Raw genomic sequence first — 22417 nt, 5'->3', positions numbered from 1 at the left:
TTTAGATGTTGACATGTATTTTCTCTAAATGAGATTTTCTTACGTGACGGTCTAAGGTAAGTCTTCTCCCAAATGTCACTAAGTCATGTCTGGAGATATATCAGATACATACTGAGTTACTTATGTTGTATACTTAGTTATGCATTAGATATGATAGATGTGTATTCAATCACCTACATATTTATTCATTTTTCTGTTATTCATCCGCCAAAGATAGTGAAAGCTGTCTGTCTGATACACAAAACCAGTCTCTTTTGGACAGTTACTTACAAATTTCACTTACAAATTAAACGACAAAGTAACTGGCGGATGAATGGATAGTGAAAATAATATCTGCTACGGATATCAGAATGGTATTAAAAGGCCAATATCAGCTCCACTCCGGTGGTTAGCACTCCCTGCGTTCCCATGATAAAACCACTGCTGCACAGCTGTTTCACTGCCGTGCAGTCCCAACAAAAGCTCTCAGAGGCTCTCCACCTGCGAGCAGACGGAGCAGTGTGGGTAGAGAGCTGGCCGAATAAAAGGTCTTTGTAGGGAAATGTCCCTGGATGATGATTTTTCCTCATCAGTAAAGAAAATAGTGCAAAAAAAAAAAAAGTCAAACTAAATACAGGCTGTTGAGAGCTGCGCTGGTTTTCTTCAAACCTCAGATCGCAGACGTGGCCCCCCGAGCTCGCTGCATCTACTAACGAGTCAAACTCGGTTTTATATATTTTATATATATATATATATATATATATATATATGTATATTACATATATATATATATATATATATATATATATATATATATATATATATATATATATATATATATATACACACACACACACACATATATATACTGTGACATGCAATAGTTCCTTATTAACACATGCAGAGTCAATCACCTTAAAGGCTTTTATTGTGAGAAAACCACTTGCTCACTCTCGCCCACAGACATGTGAAAGCAAGTTTTCCAACCGTAGAGAGTCCTGTTTTAACTGCTCGCCTCACAGAGACAGGAAGAGAAACAGACAAGGCAGCGCGCAACACGCCCACGCAACACAACACTGCTCGGGCCTGTACATCACACAGCGCTAATGTTTAACTCGAAGTAGATTATGCCGCGGCCCGACACACGGCGGGATTTCAGAATAAACAAGACACATTCACATGAACAGGGCTACCAGCTTTACACTGAAAGACACAGGAAGTGGGCTCCGAGGTTAGACAGTGTACGTGTCCTGGCTTTGGCAGGTTTACAGAAAAAAAAGACCCTTCTCAATATTATCAGTTTTCACATCTCCATGTACTCAGCAAGTGTTCATACATAATTACACATAAGGCTTGTTTGCTATGTAGGACTGCTGTATATGGAGCTTGTAGTAGCTGTGCTGTTTACTCAATGTCCCATCAACCCCAAGATATTCACTTTACTGTCACAGAGGAGGAAAGAAACCAGAACGTATTCACATTCAACAAGCTGAAATCAAAGAATCTGTACTTCTTCTTCTTCTGAAGAGACTCCTGAAAACAATGAATCAGTTATCAAAATAGTTGCCAATAAATGGAAGAATTGTTCACTGGTTGCAGAAACGACAGAGTTCCTCCCTATGAGAATATTAACATTCCCCCTGACACTGTTTTGGAAAATAACACAGGTTGGTAAAATACTGGCAGAACACAAAGAAATGAACAAATCACTTTTTTAAAATTTTCCTCTTTAATGCAATACATTTAGTATTTTGATGGGAGTGTCTGAATTTTGAATTGTTTTGAGAGTGGTCATGTATTCAGTACATGTATTCAGAAGTCACTGGGACATAAAATATATCATCCATGGGCTTTTGGTTAGCCTGGTTGCTATTTTCTGCTAACTGTGTTAGTCAGCAAACAACTTACTTAAAGATTGCATGGATCAGATAACATGTAACACACAGTAACTACTGCATGTCAAGAAACTTGACATTGGTGAGCTACTTCTTCATATATATCATTTCAAACGTGTTTGCTGCTGCTGCAAACGCTTCTCACACTCAACAAGAAGCTTCTCCTCTTTTGTTCCCCTCTACAAATCATTTACATCAAAACTGGTGAGACAAAACTCAAACTATACAGCACACACAGCGGTACGAGGGTCCCACGCTCCACTAACTGACTCACTAGCTTTGCAAACTAAAAAAAATTAAGCAGCAAAAAAATTATAACTCTCACTTTTTAAGCTATTATTTTTGGAAAGTCAAACTGAACCTTACAGCAGGTCAGCTTTGGTCAGGCCTGGTTTAAAGTGTTGACGTAATAAAACTCTGGTACATTTTAACAGCTTGAATGATTAACCTTCTACTATGTGAAAAATCATTTCCATTGTTTTTTTTTTCACTCTCACATCAGACATTCTGCATCGGTTTTGGTACTGAGACCATCATGGAGCTCTATGACTCACCGTTCAGTGAGTAGAGAAACCCAGAGCACCCGGGGGTTACCTTTGCACCCACATCTTTAATCATTCACTTTTCACACTCGTAACCCACAAAATGTTCCATAAGAAATACATTCTGACTGATATTTAATACCCCTCTGTCAATCACACATCTGTCATAAAGACCCACATATTTGAAAAAAAAAAAAAAAAAACTTAGAAAATCACAGTAGTGTTAGAGTTTCAGAGACATCCTGTATCTAGAATGAGTCATTTTCCACACTGAAACAATACAGCTATCAATGAGAAGCCATTACATTGGAAAGGGTTATTAATACTAAACCTGTGTATTGATTTAGTTCAGAGTCCCTCCATCCTGCTATAAGACATGTTTCTGACACAGCCTGACGCTCAGCTCCAGCAGCAGTGAGACCTGAAACCGGCTTCACTTGTCTGTCCTCTGCTTCATGTTGCAGCTGTGAGCAGGCAACAGTTCAGAGCATATTAACGCTTAAACAAAACTGATCCTCGACAGTCGGTGCGGAGGCTGCGCACTTTTAACTCGGAGCAGTTTAACCGCTATGTTCAATGAGGAAAAACAGAGAGTGGTGACCAGTTGTTGGGGACAGTTGTCCTGACGGCGGCTAACAGAGCCTGTCCGTCGCATTGTCAGACAACTGCTGGACTGCCCCCCGAAACACGAGTGCCGGCCTGGCTGCTCAACTTCGATGGATGTGACTCAGTTTGACTATTTGCATTCCCATATCACACATATATCACATCAACTGAATGTCCTCAGCCTGGACTGTACGTATGACAACATCTGATCGCACTCAGATTCAGATTAAACTGGTGAATATATTTTGCTGTCTGTTGGTTTCAGGCTGTTTATCAGCTGTCCAGCATTCACACCGACCACAAATGGGCCCACCCATGTAAGAGGAAACAACGCACACATGCACACGCACACACTCACAAACACACACACACACACACACACACACACACACACACACACACACACACACACACACCACCCCCTCACGGGAAGCCTCGTTCAGCTGAGCAGCTCTGTCACTGTGGGAAATCCCATGGCTCTGTGTCCTCTGACTGCATGCATCCTCACACTTCCTGTTTACAAACACACACACACATGCACGCACACACACACACACACACACGCACGCTGTTGAAAAGTACATGTAACTCTGTGAAGAGAAAGAGCTTGGTGAGCCACAGTATCCAGAGGTAACCCCACAGGATTCTGCTCCTCTCGCTGTGTTCCACCGACTCACAGAGGAAGAGGAGTAAACATCTCATACTGTGACTCTCCACATATCCGCCCTCACCACAGCGCGAGGCTGCATGGGTCGTTTAATCACGGGGAGATTTCTGTCTTCTCGTATTGTTTCTGGCATGAAACGGTATAACAGATCAAGTCATGACAAAAAACCCCCTATGATCAGAGAAAAGCCTGCAAACTAACGATGATAATGATTTTGTGTTTTTTTTTTAAGTCTCCCCTGTGAAATGGGACAAATCTTCAACACCCTCATACATCTTCATGGGGACATTTATGTAAACTGATTGGACATTTCCAATAATCAGCTGTGTTGATTTCTGCTGTGTTACTGTGGCAACCCCGGCATTGTCTTAATGTCATTCAATATGTATGTGATGGGGATAGAAAAGAACACAATTCATTCACAACCTCACCCTGTCGATCCAGTCACTGGACACAAAGGACCACTGCTGATGGACCACTATCACAACTAGTATTTTAACTGGTTGCACCATGAACACTTTAAGGTACCACTTTTTCTAATGAGCCGGCCATTATAAAGGTTTTATATGTTGCAAGTAATAACTTTATTAATGTTTCATAATTCAGATGAGGTCACTTCAGTGCGCTCCATCAGAACTGGGCTGTGGTCATCTGTCAGCCTGATGTCACCGGGGGGCTTTTTGCTTTAAATTCTGCACAGGTCACAAGCGAGTCTGAAAACAGTGAGCAATGTGTGCGCTACAGCAAAAATCAGGAAGCATAGCTTTCACCAAAATAACTTACTGTGACCTGAATCTATTAATGTTATTTACCCTAACCTGAACCCAAAAAGCTGAGTTCAAATTAAAAAAGAAATAGGTCTGTGCTAATTATGTGACAATGTAAATGTAAGACTGTGAATAATAACTGAACCACTGTGTGTACTGTACAATACAAATGCAGATGCATCTAGTCCTTGTGGATCTCATGTTATCAGCGTTAGAACCAGCAGAGACGCTGTGTGACAGCGGTCTGTTAGGGTACCTCTGACAGTACCGGTGTGGTGAACGGGTGCTCTTTCATGGCTGCCCCGGAGCTTCAGCTGCTCTGGCTGTATTGGCAGAAGCGTGTGTTTGTTCTCAGAGACTGAGCCAGCATTGTAATGTGTGGAGGACGGACAAGAATACAAACTTCCGTCCTCACAATAATAGCACTGATAATCTTTTTCCTGTGTTACTGTACATTGTTCCACAGAACGGTCAGACAAAAGCGCCCACCCACACACACACACACACACACACACACACACACATAAACACACACACACACACACCACTCTTCAGCTCAGACTCTGGTAACTTCAGATCAGGCCAAGTCCCCATACAGAAATGTGTGGATTTAAGCTGCTGTTGACTTATACACTGTGCCAGCACCTTTAAATATGCTTTCATCCAGAATCTTCTTCTGCCTCCTTGACAGATTTTATCGGCTGGGATGTTGACAGTCACACTAACACCATAACTTATAAATTAAATCATGGTGCATTTCTGCATGGATGATAGAGTTACTGTGCAGGGAGGTACATGTCACTTTTCATACAACATCTGCATATAAACCTATATATGTGTGTATATTCACACGTGTGTGTATATATGTATACACACACATATATAAGCACACATATAGTATAGATACACACATATATACACACATATATGTACGAATGTGACAGTTTACTATGAAAAATAATATGCTGTCATACTTACAGTATGGAGATCCAAAGCGTAAATTAAACTTTTTATAGTGAATAGGAATTAATTTTAGAAATGTGTATTTCAAATTTTAAATTTAAAAAGTCAGCTCCTTTTACAGTTTTATTATGTCAATGTTTTATAGCGTCAACAGTTAGGCTAATACATTTAGCCGGTTAGCTGCATTTGTAACATGTTCAAAGAATTATCGGTGTACAGTGAATTTACCCTGTAATATATGAAAACAATGAAAGCAATTTTTTCACTGCTCTAATATTTGTTTTATGTTGGGCAGATAAAGAAGAAACACTGTTGCCAGCAACAACTCATCACTTTGACTCACTTCATAAATGTTATTATATATGTATTATTATCTTTTTATTTAATACAGAGCACTTGTTGGCTCTCTACAGGGGCAGCAAGACTTTAATAACATAGAGTTTTGACCTGAGACTCTTTACAAAGGTAAGAATCACTTCAGTGTTGTGTTTACTGCACGGTTTAACATTCAGCTGTGTTTTCACGATCACAGTGAAGCTCTGGCTCTGCGGTGAGAGTGAGCGGTGCTCGTGGGCCAGCGCTGCCTCCAGGAAATGTTTGTAGAGCTAAAACTCTAATGTGCTCAGTAATAAGAGGAGGATCAGGCTGTTTGTTACTCACGCTGAAATTGAACTCTGGCGTCTTCGGGGAAACAATAGGCATCTTTTCTCGACTCGTTTCTGAGTTGTTTGCCCTCCCAACTCATTAATCCTAATTGGTCTTTACTGGAGGAAGAGTAGAGACACTCCAGCCGCCCAAACCCACAGAGAGCGTTCAGACAAGTGATTCACTCGCTGATTCCAGTCCAATTACCCACACACATTCATCCACAGATTAACTGTTTGAGAAGAAAAATCTCATTGATATTGCACTGTTGAAAGCTTGGCACCGACCGACCAGACATTTTTCTCACTGACGACAACACTCACACTTCTGAGGTCTCCTGCTTTAAAATATCTGCCAATGTGTGCCCCGGCTCATGTCCAAATATATAATCTGCACTTTGTGATTACAGTAAGACCAGTCACATTCAAAACCAAGCTCAGGTCAGCGTGCGGGCAGGCTTTGATTAAAGCTCAATCATCTTTTTCACTTTTTTCAGAGGCAGATGAGACTCCTCATGTTGTCATGGCTGATAATGCAGCAAACAAAATGAATTTCCATCAGACATGGAAGAACATTATAATATTCATTTGAAGTTGTGTTTCGTTCCACCTGATTAAACTTCAATATTCACTTTCTTTTTAGCTCTAGTTTGGTCTCTGCCAGCTCCGGCTCTTTGTTAAGAATCAGGGGAGCCTCAAGGGGAGAGGTTACTGGAGGGACCTTATTAAAACCTTATCAAAAGAGTTCCTGGCAGATCTTGTTTTTTTTGTGTTTTTTTTTTTTTTAATCGATTTATGATGCTACAGAAAGAATAAAAGAAAAAACGAAAGAAAAATTCTCCTACAGCTGCTTCATCATACAAATTAAAGCCGGCAATGTAGTTGAGTAAAGCTTTTAAACAAACCTTCAAATATTTCACATCTTTCATGCAATATCATTCAGCAAGGTGATAGAAATTATACTCTTTTAGTCATAACCTGTTAAACTAAGGGACTGGAGTAGCTGGGGACTTGTTTTAAAATGTAAAAAACACCCAAGAAACAAATCAAACGTCTCTGCACAGCTCGTCTGCTGTGAGCCAAGTCACCAGAAGTCCCCAGATCACAAACTCATCTGAAAAGACGCCCTTTTAAAGACCCTTTTAAAGCTGAAATCGTCACTGTAGCTGCTCAACTCGAAGCGTTAGCTTTCACCCTGAAGTGGGTGCATGAGCTCGACCGCACGTCAGGGGTGTAAATAACGTCTACGCCGTCTATCATTTGGTGTTCATATTGAAAAAGTGAGTGATGCAGCTTGACCTTTTCATAAGCTCACTGTAGGAGAGCAAGCCATTGCACAGAGCTCCTATTAACTGGAGCTCTAAACACAATTGTTCTTATCCCATGCAACACACGGAAGCTCATGCACAACTCTAACATGCTGAATGTGCTAACTGAAAGACATTAAGGTCACAGCAGAGTAGAACATATGTTTGAAGGCACGCACCGTCATGCAACACGACTCGTTTTTCAAGGATAAGCTGCAGTCTCAACAGTCCAGGGACCTAAAATAATTATGACATACCAGCCTCTGAAACATGAACACAAAGGTGGTAGATCTTCATTTGTTGTGTTGTTCCGCTCTAAAAGTCTGGAACTAACAGGGAAATATAGAAATATGTTGTGCATCTGCTATGAATGCTCAAATGAATGATTCAATTTTAATCATTCAACAATAAACCATGTATATATGTGTATATGTATAAATACCAGCATGCATAGCGTACTATCTTAATGGGAGCCACAGGGATTCTTTTACATTAAAAAGCACAGAAATGAAATCTTCTTCACTAAAATATTGACAACTTGCAGATGGATTGTGTCAGCCTGATTCAGTTCATAAATAATGTACAACCTATAGTATCTGTCTATTTCTAGACATTATCTATCTACAAGGTATTTTCCTCATACAGATCCAAGCTTTTAATTAAAAAAAAACAATAAATAGTTCACAGTTAAAGCTCCATTTTCTAATATAATCAAATTTGACCCTATTTTAAAATAACATTAATTGTTTTTCATCTATTTAAGATCAAAATATTCAAAAGGTTCTCTTTTCAGCAGGAGATGAAGATATACCACATCTTATCAGCACACAGTCTGATATCCTACTTTCAGAACAAGTATAATTCTAACCTTATTTTTGTCTTTTTCCAATTTTGCTACAGGTCATTTGGGGATGTTTTTTTGCAGATTCTGAATAATATTACAAAATATAACATAAAATGCTGTTCCAAACTCAGTGGTACGCTACATTAGCTGACATGAAAAGATTTCACGCTGAAGAAATATCCATCACGATGCAGTGTAGCCAGTATTTCTCTTCAGGCCTTAGAAACCATGCACTCATATGTGTTTATGTGAAAGCAAATGTTCTGCACTGAGATAAGCAAAAAAAATCTGCACAAAATTGTACAAAAATCACACACTGGGATTTTTAATTCAGATACTATGACTGCAACATGATTCACCATAAGTTGAATTAGCATGACCACCTTTATCAACAAACTGCGGCCGCCTGTGATTTGGGTCTTTGCATTTGGCCACATTGTGATTTCAATAACAGTCTGGTTACCTGTGAAGCCCCAACAAAAGATTATCTATAGTTGAAATAATAATAATCAAATGAGCGAGAAAATCACGGTGATGTGAAAACCAGGTTAACAATAATAATAATAATAATAATAATAATAACAATAATAATTATAATGACAATAATAATAGGTGTCATTAAATGCAGTTTATTCTAATGCTTCTGTTTAACTGAGAAGAAACGTATAAAGGGGGAGTCACTGTCTTATTGCCTCTCTCTTTAGCCCACAGTATTGATTCCTGAAAGACAAGTAGAATTTCAAAAGATCAATATGAACACTGGAGGATAACTGATGGGAAGGGATCCTTCTTTCTCACTGTGATCGCTGTGTCTAATGGTCCTGCTCGTCACTGTGCTGTGTGTAAAAGCCTCTGGCCTGGTCCTGAAGCACGAGCAGCACAGCGATGGGCCTAACATGCAGCTATAGATTACACGTCACGCACGATCAGAACTGAACTGCAGTCACGTAGGAGCTGTGTGTTATCTCTACATCAGCTTGGTCACCCTGAGGAAAGAGCAGAGTCTTGTTTTTCACACTCTGATGCTCGCTCGGCTGCGTTTGGATTTATATCGAGTGCTATCTGCTGAGCACCACAGAGTTTAGAGGGTGCAGGAAGAACACACTGAGATTCACCAAGATGTGAAAATCCGTTGCACAAATACTAAGGAACACTCCGCCTTTGCCGTCTGCCTCTGCGGAAACTCTCCCCAACACCGGCAATATCGCCATCCAATGAGGCCTTTAATTAAATGTCTCATCAAATCTATTTTCCTCCCCAATCATTTCAATCCCATCATCCAGCAGGATTACTGGAGCGCAGTGGGAGGGAGAGTTGAGCAGGAAGCCGGTCCAAGATGGAGGAGCTTCCTGTCGTGTCTCAGCGCAGTGAATGTGAGACGGCAAGAGCTGGAGGACGCTGGCTGCTGGAGCCGCTCCAGTCGCTGCATTGGCAAAGGTACTGCAGGCACAGATGGCTCAGTCATCATCGAACACACACACACACGCGCAGAAACACACGCACACAAACACACGCATGTATGTAAAAGCCCCTGACACATGAACACACTCACATGCAAACAGCAGCGAACAAGTACCGTGCACATTAGTGTAAAGCCAATGAAAGATGTGAATGAACACACAGATGCACGCACGCACACACACACACACACACACACACACACACTGACAGTCCACATCAAATTGGGCATGAGATTAAATGCCACATCCAATCTACTTAAGTTCCTGATCCTTTCAACCCCGTAGTGCCCTCCTTTACACAACCAAAATAAAAACAGCAACTGTGTTCACAGATTAGTTTGTGTGTGTGTGTGTGTGTGTGTGTTTTAGAGAGAGAGAGAGAGAGAGAGAGAGAGGAACCATGGGAAAAGGACAAATGTCTCTTTTCCAGTGTCTCACTGTCCACACTCAGCAGTGTCGTGAAAGGAAAGTCCCAGCAGTCCCATTTTGCCTCACAGGTCAGAAGCAGCTCTGTGCCCACCAGGCCGCTGCATGCTTTTTCTGGATCTGAGCTCACACTGTGAGCTGAGAAAGACAAAATACATTTTTAAAAAGTGCTGGAGAGCACAGAGAGTTGGTTCAGGAGCAGGGGCAACGATGCAGGGTCTGAATAATGATGGTCTGAAGGCTCACACTGATGTTTTAGAGAGCTGGACTGCGGCTGCAGAGAGCTGCAGTTTTCTGTTCTCTGGCTAAAAATGAGTGGATGTCAGGTGGAGAAACCTGTGACACATCATCATGTCATGTCCTTATGACACTTGGACGCAAGTGGCTTCCTGTTGAGCGTAGACAGACATATTAGAAGTGATATCCTGTATAGTCCCACTCACGAGTCCTTGGCAGAAATATCGGAGCCTTTTCATATTCATTTTTCAGGTGAACTGTAGCAACAAGCGATAAATAGCTTCTAAACTTCGACATTTGGAGGTCAAATGCAGCAGCCGTGCGGACTGAGCTCACTCTGAGCACCGTATCTCACATTTTTTTCCTACCGTCCTAAAGGCCGAGCTCAGATTTTTGGACATAAAGCCTAAAAGGATCTGCAGTCGATTATGGAGGTCTGTTTCTGGGATAAGTGCGTGTACACAAAAGCAGTGACTGCTGTCTATTTTTACAGAGAGCAAATGTTTGGTAGTGGTTATTTATTTACCTGAAGTGGGTGAATGTCAAATGTTCATGGGTAACTTGAGTGCGTGCTGGCGGGATAACCTCATCAGTCACACTAAGAAAAGCTCCAGGAAGTCACTTTCTGCATTTGTTTGTGACCGCTGGCTCAAAGCTCTCTAAATGTCACCTGTTTTAACAACTCCTTTCAAGTGTGACACTTTATCATCTCATCATTATCATCTGGTTTCTTTCCTCCTCTGTGACAGTGCACTGAGTATCTTTAGGTTTTGGCCAGTCGAGACATTCGAGGATGAAACACTGATCGACATTCTTCACAATCTTCTGACATTTTAGACCAAACTATCAATCAGTGAGCCAAGAGCACACTCCACGGGGTTTATCAAGAATGAAAGCTGCATCTGCGATCATTATTACTGCGATAACAAATAAAAAACTATGAGCTTTAAAAGGACAGCTGATCCTGCTGGCTTCATATAAAGTGTGACTGGTTTAGCCTTTGTGTTCTCTGAACTGTATTTAAGTTAAATAAGACAATGAACGCCTGAAGAGAAGGCACCCGAGCCTATATCAGACAAATTGTCAATGACTCATTTACACGAATGAGGTTTTCGTTCATGCTTGGTGTGAGACATTGTGAGATTTGTTATTACTGAGCACAGTAGATGGTATTGTCTCAGGACCTTTGAAATGTGAAGGCTGCGCATAAGAGGAGGTGGTGTTGTTTGTCACCGATCAGCTGGAGGGAAACCAGAGGTTGCATGAATAATAATCAGTCCCTGGATCACTTACTCGGTGTCAGGGTGTATTCTGTGATTTGGGGAAATCCCAGCAGGTTTGACTTTCACATTATGTTGAAATTCAAAGCTCATGCCCACAGTGAAACACTCTACAGCCTCCGTAGTGTTAAAAAGAGATACTAGCTTTATTCAATTCATGGGTTTTTATGATCTTTTACTTGTTCAAGCAACTTGGTCCGATGAATGCCAACTTCCTCTTACTTATCGTGTTGAAACACTGTCAATGTCGCAAGGCAAAGATGAGCTGGAGACCACACAGGTCTTCCGTCTGACCAGATAAGTTTGTGACGCACCATCAAGTAGGTAAAAGAGCAAGATCGTGGGATGACTGTGTGAAGGGAGGTGAGCAGACTGCAGCCTGTCTGGCTTCAGAGATAACTTTGATTCTCACAGTTAGAACAAGAAACCTTCGTCACGCTAACAGCTGGAGTTAATCAACTTCACTCGCTCGGTACCTAACATTAGTGGCATTATTTGTAATGCACAACATGCTGCTCACCAGCCTTTTTGATCACTGTAACAAATTTATTTCCATTTATTTCTCTGCATATTGGTTTTGCTATAATTTCTTGGATCTAGACCATCAGCTGCAGCGGCTGGCTACGGTACAAATACCACCTTAAAGGAGAACCTGGGTCATTTACTTTTGCATCGTTATCGAAGTCATCCACGCGCTCCCCATGAAAAAAGATTGTTTTCCATTTCACAACTTATGTCATTAAAGCAGCATTATGAAACGACTGTAGCTGAAAAAAAAAGCCGAAAAAAACTGCTTCAGAATCACTTTGATGGCACTGTGGCTTAGTGCGAATGATCCTCACAGCACTACCTCACACACGGCACCAGCTAGCAGTGACTTGGGTGAAACTAGATCATATTTTATGAAGAAAAAGCTTTTGGATTTTCCCTCCGGCTGCTGTGCCTCAGCTCCAGGTGATTTTTATTTGAAACCAACCTGTAACTAGCTGCGAGTTGGGAATTGGACCGCAGGGCCGCAGGGCGTGCATGTTTACTTCAGGAAATCATTTTTCCAGACACAACAAAGTTTAGTTTGTGCTGAGTTTTGTCCGTAGGTGCCTGTAACGTTACGTGACGTATGACAAATTGTTACAGCAGCCCCGGGTTTGTGTTTAGGACAGCTGTACTGGGGGTGCCAAATTGCACAAAATATTAATTTCTACATAATGTACCACGACACGCTAATCTTGCTGTCGGCTGAACTTTGTTTCATCTGCCTTTGGCATCTTTAACTCCTGCCTGACTATAAGTAGCTGTTCCAGGTTGACTTCTACAAGCCAGGTCCTGGGGGATTTCACTGAGATATGGTTCATGCATATGAATAGTGTTGCTGACATTCAGTGGATAGATTTTCAATAAATAACTTCTTGCAGTCGTGCAGAGTAAACGTTCAAAGCTTCAGCAATGATCGGCTCATTACCTGCCAACGTTTTCTCACTTTTATTTCTTCATCGATATAATTTAAACCCATCAGCTGGCTGCCAGTGATGTTAAGACATCTCTTTGTGGTATGACTTTTTATGCTTGCTGTGACTTTTAATCATTGCTGGTGAGCACTGAGCTACTGCAAGAGACGAAGTATCAGTGTGAGGCTGATGGAGGAGTGGTGTTGCAGAGGACAGCTGTCAGTCCGAGCAGCCTCCAGGCCTCCAGCAAACCTGCTGCTGGCTCAGCAACTGTGGGCAGACAGCTGTCCTGGGAGCTGCTCACAGAGGGTCGACACATACACGCTGCCATTGATCACCAGCATAACCGACGCTAGTGCAATGAATATGTACTGTGGTCAATAACCTAATCCTGCATAACCTAATCCTGGTAACATATTCCATTTCAGAACATGCAGCTTAAAATACCTCATAATTATATGTGTCGTGTATTTTTCATATATGAGTTTTTTTTTGTTTTATAGCCAAACAAAATGTATATGCATCTTCAATTATGTATGGAAAAAAAAAGGAAAAAAAAGCTGAGTGGAAACCTAAAATGCAAACAGACGAAGCAAATGAATCATTATGTATGTGAAGCATGTGACTTCACCACTAACCCACATCCACTGATGGGTTTCGCTTCAATAAGGACATAAAAACAGCAGCAGCTTAACGGCACCGGGCCGAAGAATCAGCACCACCAAACGTTCATCATAATGCATCAATCTCTAGGTTTACATAAGAACCACGTAGGGTGTCTAAAAAGTCAAATGTCTAAGAACAACTCCACCTTTGCTCTGTATGACCAGTGACGACGGCTTCTTTCAGCCACCCAACATCACCCGAAGGAGGAGAGGAAGAGTCGGATCCAGTTTGTAGTGAGGGCTGCTCCTGGCCCAAGAATGATCGGAGGGAGGTGAAACGGAAGAAGTGGGACTTGAAAAAAATCACAGATGTTGTGCCCCCATCATAACAAAACCAAAATGTCTCCGCCGCAACATCTAAATAACACATCTTAAAAAAACATCTTAGCTGGAGTGTCTGAGTGTTGATCTAAGTGTTGTTTCAAGAGATTTTCTACCTTTTACGTCACATTATAGAAACCGCCATGATCACAATTAATTACAAATAATGGAATATAAGAAATCACTTCATACTTTTATACTGGGTATGAGGCATTAAAGTGATGCGATTTGAAGACACAAAAAGTTGCACAATTTACCGGAAATTATCAGCTTCAAATCCAAACATACTGACTTGGTAGCGTGAACCTTAAAGAAATCCATATGGCTCAAACCTGGATGCTAACCAACAAGTACACTTGTCCCTTTTCTGCTGCTCCTGTAGTATCTCTCCATCTGTGCCTGAGGCTTCACACGCTGACACTGACACACAGGAATCAAACAATGAATGACTGTGAAATCAGCTGCAAATCAAAAGATGACTACTGTGGGTCAATGTGGAGCTTGAAGACTGAAATACTGCATAGAATAATTTTCCTGTAATTCAAGATGGCAAAACATATTTTCAATTTAACTATAATTAGCACAGGTTCTTCTTATGGAGAGCATTTGTTTGTGGGTGATGTCTAATGCACACTGCCTGCAGCGGGCAGTTTCTCTACCTTGAATTTCATACAGCCACACTGAGACATCTGAGTGGAGACAATGGCCCCATAATCTGATAGTGCTGTCTGTTTGCCTGCTTCCGGACAGAGCTTCAAATGAACCACGATATGATCGCTGAGCTGCAGTGGAAGAGCACCAGTGAATGACGGACGCTGTATCAGTGATGCACCTCTCCTGTTTCAGGAAGGAGACTAATGACATTTATGTGACCTTGTTAGAGACTCCCCTGCCGAGGCAGACGCAGAACGATGACACGTGAAATGTAATAATCAGGTACTTCAGTTTTGACTTAACAATCATCTTCAATTAGTCCCAAAGAGCTGGGACTAATTTGTGAAGGAAGAGCGGAAGAAGAATGAGCTCGCACTCATCTGCATTTCAAAGATACTGGGCTAAAAAACAAGGGAACGACTCAATAATTCATGAGCGCTACCAACTGCACAGCACTTCCCATTGCTGGGACATACGGTACGCCGCTCTCACAGATGTAGCAAACTTGAGCCCACATACTGTATATAGACACTTTCCTTTCTTCCTTCAGCAAATATGCGACCCTTAAGCTGAGCTACACAGAAAATACATTTCCTATGTAGACAGCTGCTGGAGAGAAAGCACTAAATCAGCAGAGAGAAAGAGTGGAAGTATGGCTCTGTAGGAGCAAATATGCTGGGTGTAACATTGTTTGTTCGACTGTCCATCTGGGCTCCAGAAGACACAAGTTGTGCATTACACTTTTCAGTGTGTGACCGTTTACAACTTTATGATGAAAAAAAAAAAAAAACAGCAAAAAAAAAACAAAAACATTATCGACACAGGAAGTGAGTGGGCGTCCATTTTGAAGAAGAAGTCATATCTTACTTCATAAAGTGAAAAAAAGCTCTCTGCCGACCTTAGAGAAGGCCTCTTTCATATACAGAATGACACAGGCTTCAAGACTGACTCTCTGTCTCTAAGACTTTGTGTAGCCAGTAAATACTGAACTGGTACACCAAGGCCCAAAACACTGCAACGTGAATTCAGTCCAATTTTAGCTGCTTTAAAAGTGCTATCAGGCACACTTTGTCAAGTGTTATGAAGCATCTTCTGGGGAGCGTCTGCTCTAGTGGTGGTTTAAGAAAAGATGACACAGTTTCAAAAGCACAGAGCTGGCTTTAATTATTAAGCTAAAAACTTTAGATCTCAAGATACTGATCCCATCGTGCTAATAGGACAGCCGTGGGTACAATGAGAGCAGACAGGAGACTCAGTGGTGAGATAATGTAAAGCTTTTACTTACCCGACTGGCTGTTTTTTAAAGTGCTTATAATCCCAGCTATCAGAAACCACAGGCCAAGAATATAAAACTGGAACTGAAGAGTGATCTGATCATTTAACCTTTGAAAATGTCAAAAATAATTAATTAATTAATTAATTAATTAAAAAAATGACTACATGTGGGATTAGTCAAATAAAGAATTTGTTGTCAAGTTAAACATTTACATTTAGCACATGAACCTTACTGCCCACAATCAGTAACTCTGCGTCCTAATAATAGGATTTACAGTTGCTATATAACACTTTCCAGCTCTTTATTTTGCGATCAATCTGACAGTGAACTGGGCAGAGATAGACAGTATAAAACAATACAACAAAGGGCTCTTACAGTATATGATATTTAAACCTGAAACTAATGAACATGTAAACTATAAGTGCTTACAAAGGAACCGTAAGCACAAATATGATGAAAGTGCATGGGCTTTTTTTTCAAAACACATTCCTACATACACCACATATACACCTTTTAAACAACAGTTGTAGGGCCTAATTAAAGAATAATAATCATGAGATTTCAAGGATGAGCGCAGCCACCTGCTGAGCAGCAGGGGAGAATCCGAAACAGTGATATGGCTTCAGGGACAATCTTTTTTCCAGAAACGGATACCTTTTGAAAAACTGACTAAATAACAGATTACTTGAATTACTTGAATACTCGTTGCAGCAAAAAAGTAAACTGAGTATTCTAATGGATTAACAAGTCACCCCATCACTGGTGGTGAGGCTAATTACATAAACACTGTCAGTGTGATTATGATGCAGTGGGCTTCGGCATGCGTCATGGTGCGCCAGTGTGGGAAAGTTGCCACAGACAGATTTAAAAACTCTGGTATGCTATGAAGTACAGAGAGACTGAGCGGGCAGTGCCAACTGTATGAACTTTCTTAGAAGGGCTTGAATGTAATGGACAAACATTTATGTCAAAGTCCCACACTTCAGGCTTAAGTTTTCCACTTGAAAACAATGCTATTCAACCATGGAGCCCCAGAGTCAAAATTCATCACTCAGTCAGTAACACTGTCAGGTAGTAATAAAAACTGAAGAGCAAAACAAAATACAACAATAATAAAAAAGAAGGGAATATTTTTATTCACTACTTACGGTTATGTCCAATCAGTTGGGAAATGAAATGGAATGGAATTACCGCAACTATTTTTTGTTGACTGGTGCAATTTATTTTTTAAGACCTTCATTTTGGCTGAGGAAGCGAACAGCTGACGGAGCTTATAGCTTACGACTAACGAGCTAACCAGCCGACAGCTAACAGAGCTCTGAACACACAGCGGGACTGAGAGCTTCCATTCAGAGGAAGATCAGCAAAAAATAGTGAATGGTTTAATATGACAACACAACAAGAAGTCAAAGTAAATTGAATGCTAATATGTTGAACAGACAATTACGTATGAAGATGACAAAGTAAAGGCACAAGGACTTGATTTGAGGATAATTTACATTAGCTTTGGGGTGGCTACAATTGCAATATGTTTTGGGATTGACGTGCAGACAGTTTGTACTTTGGTAGAAAATAAGATGCACATTTGTGAAGTCATCATTGATAATGAGAAGGTGATTTAAAGTTATATTATCGAGGCATATCTAAGTGAGACCGTCATCCATACAACGGGAGGGATGTTGGCAATAACGTCTTTGACCCAGTGATACTCTCGCTACTCTGTGCCAACAAACAGAGATGTTAAAGCAGCCCGACCAGTGAAGACAAGCATGACTCTGCTTGTTTCATGTCTAATTGATCTCTGCATTAAGAGTTAGCTGACGTGCACAAGACTGTCATTTACAAAGTCGGGGAGATGCACCTTGTGACTTTCTAAAAGCTTTTTCTCCCCGGGGAAATGAATAATGTGCACAATCGATTTTGTTTTCAGACTGATTTAACCTTTCGATAGACAGCAGACCTACAGCCATTTCCTGGATCCAAGATGATGGAAGTGTCAGTTGTTAAAAGGATGCATCTTTTTATTATCAGTACTGTGTACAGTTCCACTGTGGTCCTTTGACATAAGATAACAGATTCAATGACTTTTTTTTTTTTTCGTAGCTCTGACGTTGAATTTAGACACATTTTGACTCAAATTGAAAGTTGACATTAAAGATACATTTGTTATATAATCTGCTCTGTAATTTTAGACTTAACAGTGAAGAATATATATATATATATATATATATATATATATATATATATATATATATATATATATATATATATATATATATATTTTTATTTATTTATTTATTTATTTATTTATTTATTTATTTATATCCACACACACACACATATCACAATAAACAAAGAGACAACAAGAAATGAGCAAAGGTTTCTAGCCTCAACTGGAACTGGGTCCACTGGGTTTGCAATTTAGTGTTTTAGCATCAAACAATGTTACATAAGAATCAATTTACTTTGATAGAAATTGCCATATTATTATTAATGTAATAAACTGATCTTTCCCAGGCATGGTGTTATTTGAAAACTGTATATATATGCAGCCTTTAAAACCAGGAAATGACAACACTGACGTCAAACCCCAAAATAAAGATATCCAAAATATCCAAACCTACATATAGATATACTGTATATTTATCACTCCATATAAAGTCTCATGTCATGATAGTGATATAATATTGATAAATTGGCAAGCCCTAAGTAGAATGATAACTTGTGTTCGCTAAATAAACTTGATGACTCACTGATGATGCATGACAATGATGCTCGTTCTTCCACTGGCGGTAAATGTTAGTTGCGTAAGTGTAAAATGAAGATGGTAGATGATGGTAGACTTTCATGCTCGATGCCACGCACATTGCTCAATAAATATCCATCTTAAACACCCGGCCCTGTTGAATCAATATTTTTCAACAAAGCGACGCTCAATATCTCTAAACAAAAACTGCAATTCATAATTCTGCTACGGCTGTGTGATAAATGATATCCTGTGCTGATATGACTTAACTCGATTATATAAAGCCAGAGGGCATCTCCTCTCTCGAGTGAACACTGGGAGCAATGTGGGGATGCCCCCAAACCAAAACAATGGCTCGACTACAAGAGCAGATAAATCTCATCTTTCCACACAGAGATAATCCTTTTACAGCAGAACCAGGACACCTGAAGTTGGTCAGGAAATTTAGTGGGTCAACCTCCTTAGACAGAAAAAAAAAGAGGGAGAGAGACAGGCAGGCAGACAGACAGAGAAAGGGAGTTAATAAGTGGCTGTCTCGAGGCCAAGCAGTCATGGGCTGATATAAAAGAGGTTGTGACTTCCCTGAGGGAGTGTGTTCTAGGCCAGCGCTGGCCTGCCTGGGGGCCTGTCATCATCTGCTGTGTCCATTCAGCAAACCACAGCACACTTCCTCTGACACACACACAAACACTCTTGATGTGTGACATCTGTCTGGGTGAAAGGGGTGGAGAGACTCCCAAGGTTAAGTGTATGAACTGAAAAAAAAAAAAAAAGGGAAGTGCTGTGAGACTTTCCCCCGGACTACAAATGATACGGACAAAAATAGATTTATCTGCTTTAGCTAATAAAAATGACACAATACTGATTCCACTAAAGATGTCCTGTGAAAGCTTTTTGCAGCTGCAGTTCTGGTTGGCCGGTGTCAGAGAGGTCAGTCCCTGGAAAACATTCTGGTACACAGGAAGTGATGGTTTTTTTGTTTTGTTTTATCACATTTAAAGGTTATTTAGAATTAGAAAAAGCAGCTCTGGTAGTCAGTGGCACCGTGCCATAATGCCATTATCATGCCATCGATGATGTCACAGTGATGAGAATAGCATTTGGCAAACAAATGACCTCTGAGAGTTGCAGTACAAAACACATGGACGGAATGCATACGGAGCCCGACCGATAAAACGGCCTGCTGATACCAGCTTATCATAGACATGTAAATATTGGTGCACAGTATATGTTCAATGTTACGTAACAAGAAACTGCACAAGTCACGTTTGTGACAATTAGGAAACAGTGTCAGCATTACATAGTTTGGGCTTAAAAGTCTGTTCTCATATTGTAAAGCGGTCCCGTGCAGCACATATTTGGATCACATTTCCAAGAACCAAAAGTAATGGATCAGTCAGGCAGAGAGAGGCTGTGATAAACCCACTGCAGTCTGCACTGCCCGCCCAGCACCAAACAGCAGACACACTTATCTGCTCGCTGCGAGCACAGTGGAGCATTTAGCAGCTACAGAGTCGCATATTTCCCTCAGGAGCTGGCGGAGATGAGAAACACAACTCCAAATAAATGTTATTGTTGCTGTGTGTGTGTAAGGACAACTGTCTGCTCATCCATCTGAGACGCCACATCAACCTCAGAAGGTGATAACGTGTCGGGGTTGTGTTTGGGCTCGTTCTGCTGACCCCAAACAACTTTAAAGGTCCCATGTTGCAGAAAACTAGATTTCTGTGTATTTAAGTGGCGAAAGCACTGACAGAGGTGCTGCAGCCATGAAAAATAATGTGTTTTTAAAACATTAACTTTCTTAAACATACTTCTAGTCAACCCCCCTCGGATAAAAGCACAAACAAGACCATGAGCATCACACGGGGCCTTTAAAACAGCCACCGCGCAGGCGATGCAGCTGACACGAGCAGGCTAGCTGACAACATGAAATCACATGTTCTCCGTCTGTAACAGACACTGTCAGCACCAGTGTCCCAGCTGCTGCATGACCACCATCAGGTCCCGCCACGGGATCATGTCCTACACCTCACCGGGTGTCCAGGATGCAGTGATGGCAGTGTCAGCACGGCTGCTGCTCTTTGGAAGATGTAATTTAGCAATTTCTTCTTCATTTGTGTACTTTAGAGTCAACTAACACACACACACACACTTCAAATACAAATAAATAAATAAATAAATAAAAAGCACCAAAATGATAAATGCTACCAGTTGACGCCTGGCCTCTGGCAGCCGGCTGTGTGTGTGGAGTGCTGCTGATTTACAGTGTTTACAGTGAGAGCCTGTGGCCGACAGGACGGATGTGAACTCACTGATCTGACCAAGTCAAAGACAGTCCCTCCATTGAGCAGCAGCGGAGGACACAGGGTGAACCGTATGACACAAACACACACAGTCATGACTCCTGACTCCACTTCTCTCAATAGATCTCGTGTGACAGCTCCTCGGCTGCATGGCTCAAACATCACTTCAGTACTTCTGGTGTACTAACACTGACTGCAACAGCCAGCAAATAACATGGCAGCATTTTAGAATGAAGCTGTAACATATCAATCCTCACTGACGGTCACAATTTAAACTAAGACAAAGACTGGGGAATAAAATATATTCATAAAATTGTCAGTTTTGATGCAAGTGTTACACTTTGACGCTCAGCTCAGCACTTCGCTTGTGATCTTTTCACTTAAACCAGACTTCCATCTGCTGTGTTCATGTGTGTCAGCTGCCATCACTCATCTGACTGTGTTCACCTCTTCAGTTGTGTGGTTGTATACAGGCAGGACCAGCTAGCTGCGCACAGCGGTGAACGATGCGAGGAGGCAGCGGGAGTGCAGTGATGCTGCGGTCGACCTCTCCGCGAACCTGCCGGTGAGCCCCGAGCGAGCGCCACCGCTCCTCGGTGCTCACGCAGCGGCTGTGACATCGCCAGGTCCCCGGACGACCTCTGACATGCACGTAACGCTCCAGCCCCCCCCCACACCCCCACACACACACACGGCGTTCAGGTCAGGCTACTTACGCCCTTGGTCTGGGGAAGCCCATGGACAACAGCACGTCCAGATTGGAGCCACATTTCACTGAACCCGGACGGTTCTGTCGGAGCCTCCGAGGGAGGATTTTACTGTAGAGGTCCTCTTTGGCAGCCATGCTCCCCTGGGTCACCCTGTCCGCTTCAAGCCCGATACAGTCCACCAGCAGACCTCCGGCTAGTCCATGAGCTACGGCTGACTGTGCATGAGTGGAGAGGTAACAGCGACGACTCCGAGCGGAGCTGAGAGCAGCGCGGAGCGGCCAGGCAGAGCAGAGCAGAGCCCCGCTACTCCGCCCACCGGAGGAAGGAGCAAATGAGATCAGCTCGCTGGATACTACACACTACACTCACAGTACACTGTAGTACACAATACTACACACTACACTCACAGTACACTGTAGTACACAATACTACACACTACACTCACAGTACACTGTAGTACACAATACTACACACTACTCACAGTACACTGTAGTACACAATACTACACACTACACTCACAGTACACTGTAGTACACAATACTACACACTACACTCACAGTACACTGTAGTACACAATACTACACACTACACTCACAGTACACTGTAGTACACAATACTACACACTACACTCACCGTACACTGTAGTACACAATACTACACACTACACTCACCGTACA

At 41.6% G+C, this 22417-nt stretch overlaps 1 protein-coding gene across 2 annotated transcripts in view; it reads right to left on the bottom strand.

Annotated features, from left to right (window-relative positions):
• ubash3bb (ubiquitin associated and SH3 domain containing Bb) overlaps positions 1–22032 on the bottom strand; it is a 40843-nt gene extending 18811 nt beyond the window's left edge. For both annotated transcript variants that reach the window (XM_037085332.1, XM_037085339.1), the window contains exon 1: positions 21747–22032. In XM_037085332.1, coding sequence (XP_036941227.1) covers positions 21747–21874 — 128 coding nt within the window. In that variant the 5' untranslated portion in view covers positions 21875–22032. The remainder of the gene's footprint in view (positions 1–21746) is intronic.
• Positions 22033–22417: the final 385 nt, after the last annotated feature.

The sequence above is a fragment of the Acanthopagrus latus genome, chromosome 2, assembly GCF_904848185.1.
Source record: "Acanthopagrus latus isolate v.2019 chromosome 2, fAcaLat1.1, whole genome shotgun sequence".
Taxonomy (NCBI): domain Eukaryota; kingdom Metazoa; phylum Chordata; class Actinopteri; order Spariformes; family Sparidae; genus Acanthopagrus; species Acanthopagrus latus.
Note: the sequence above shows the minus strand (reverse complement) of the source record. Positions and strands in the feature narration are given on the sequence as shown.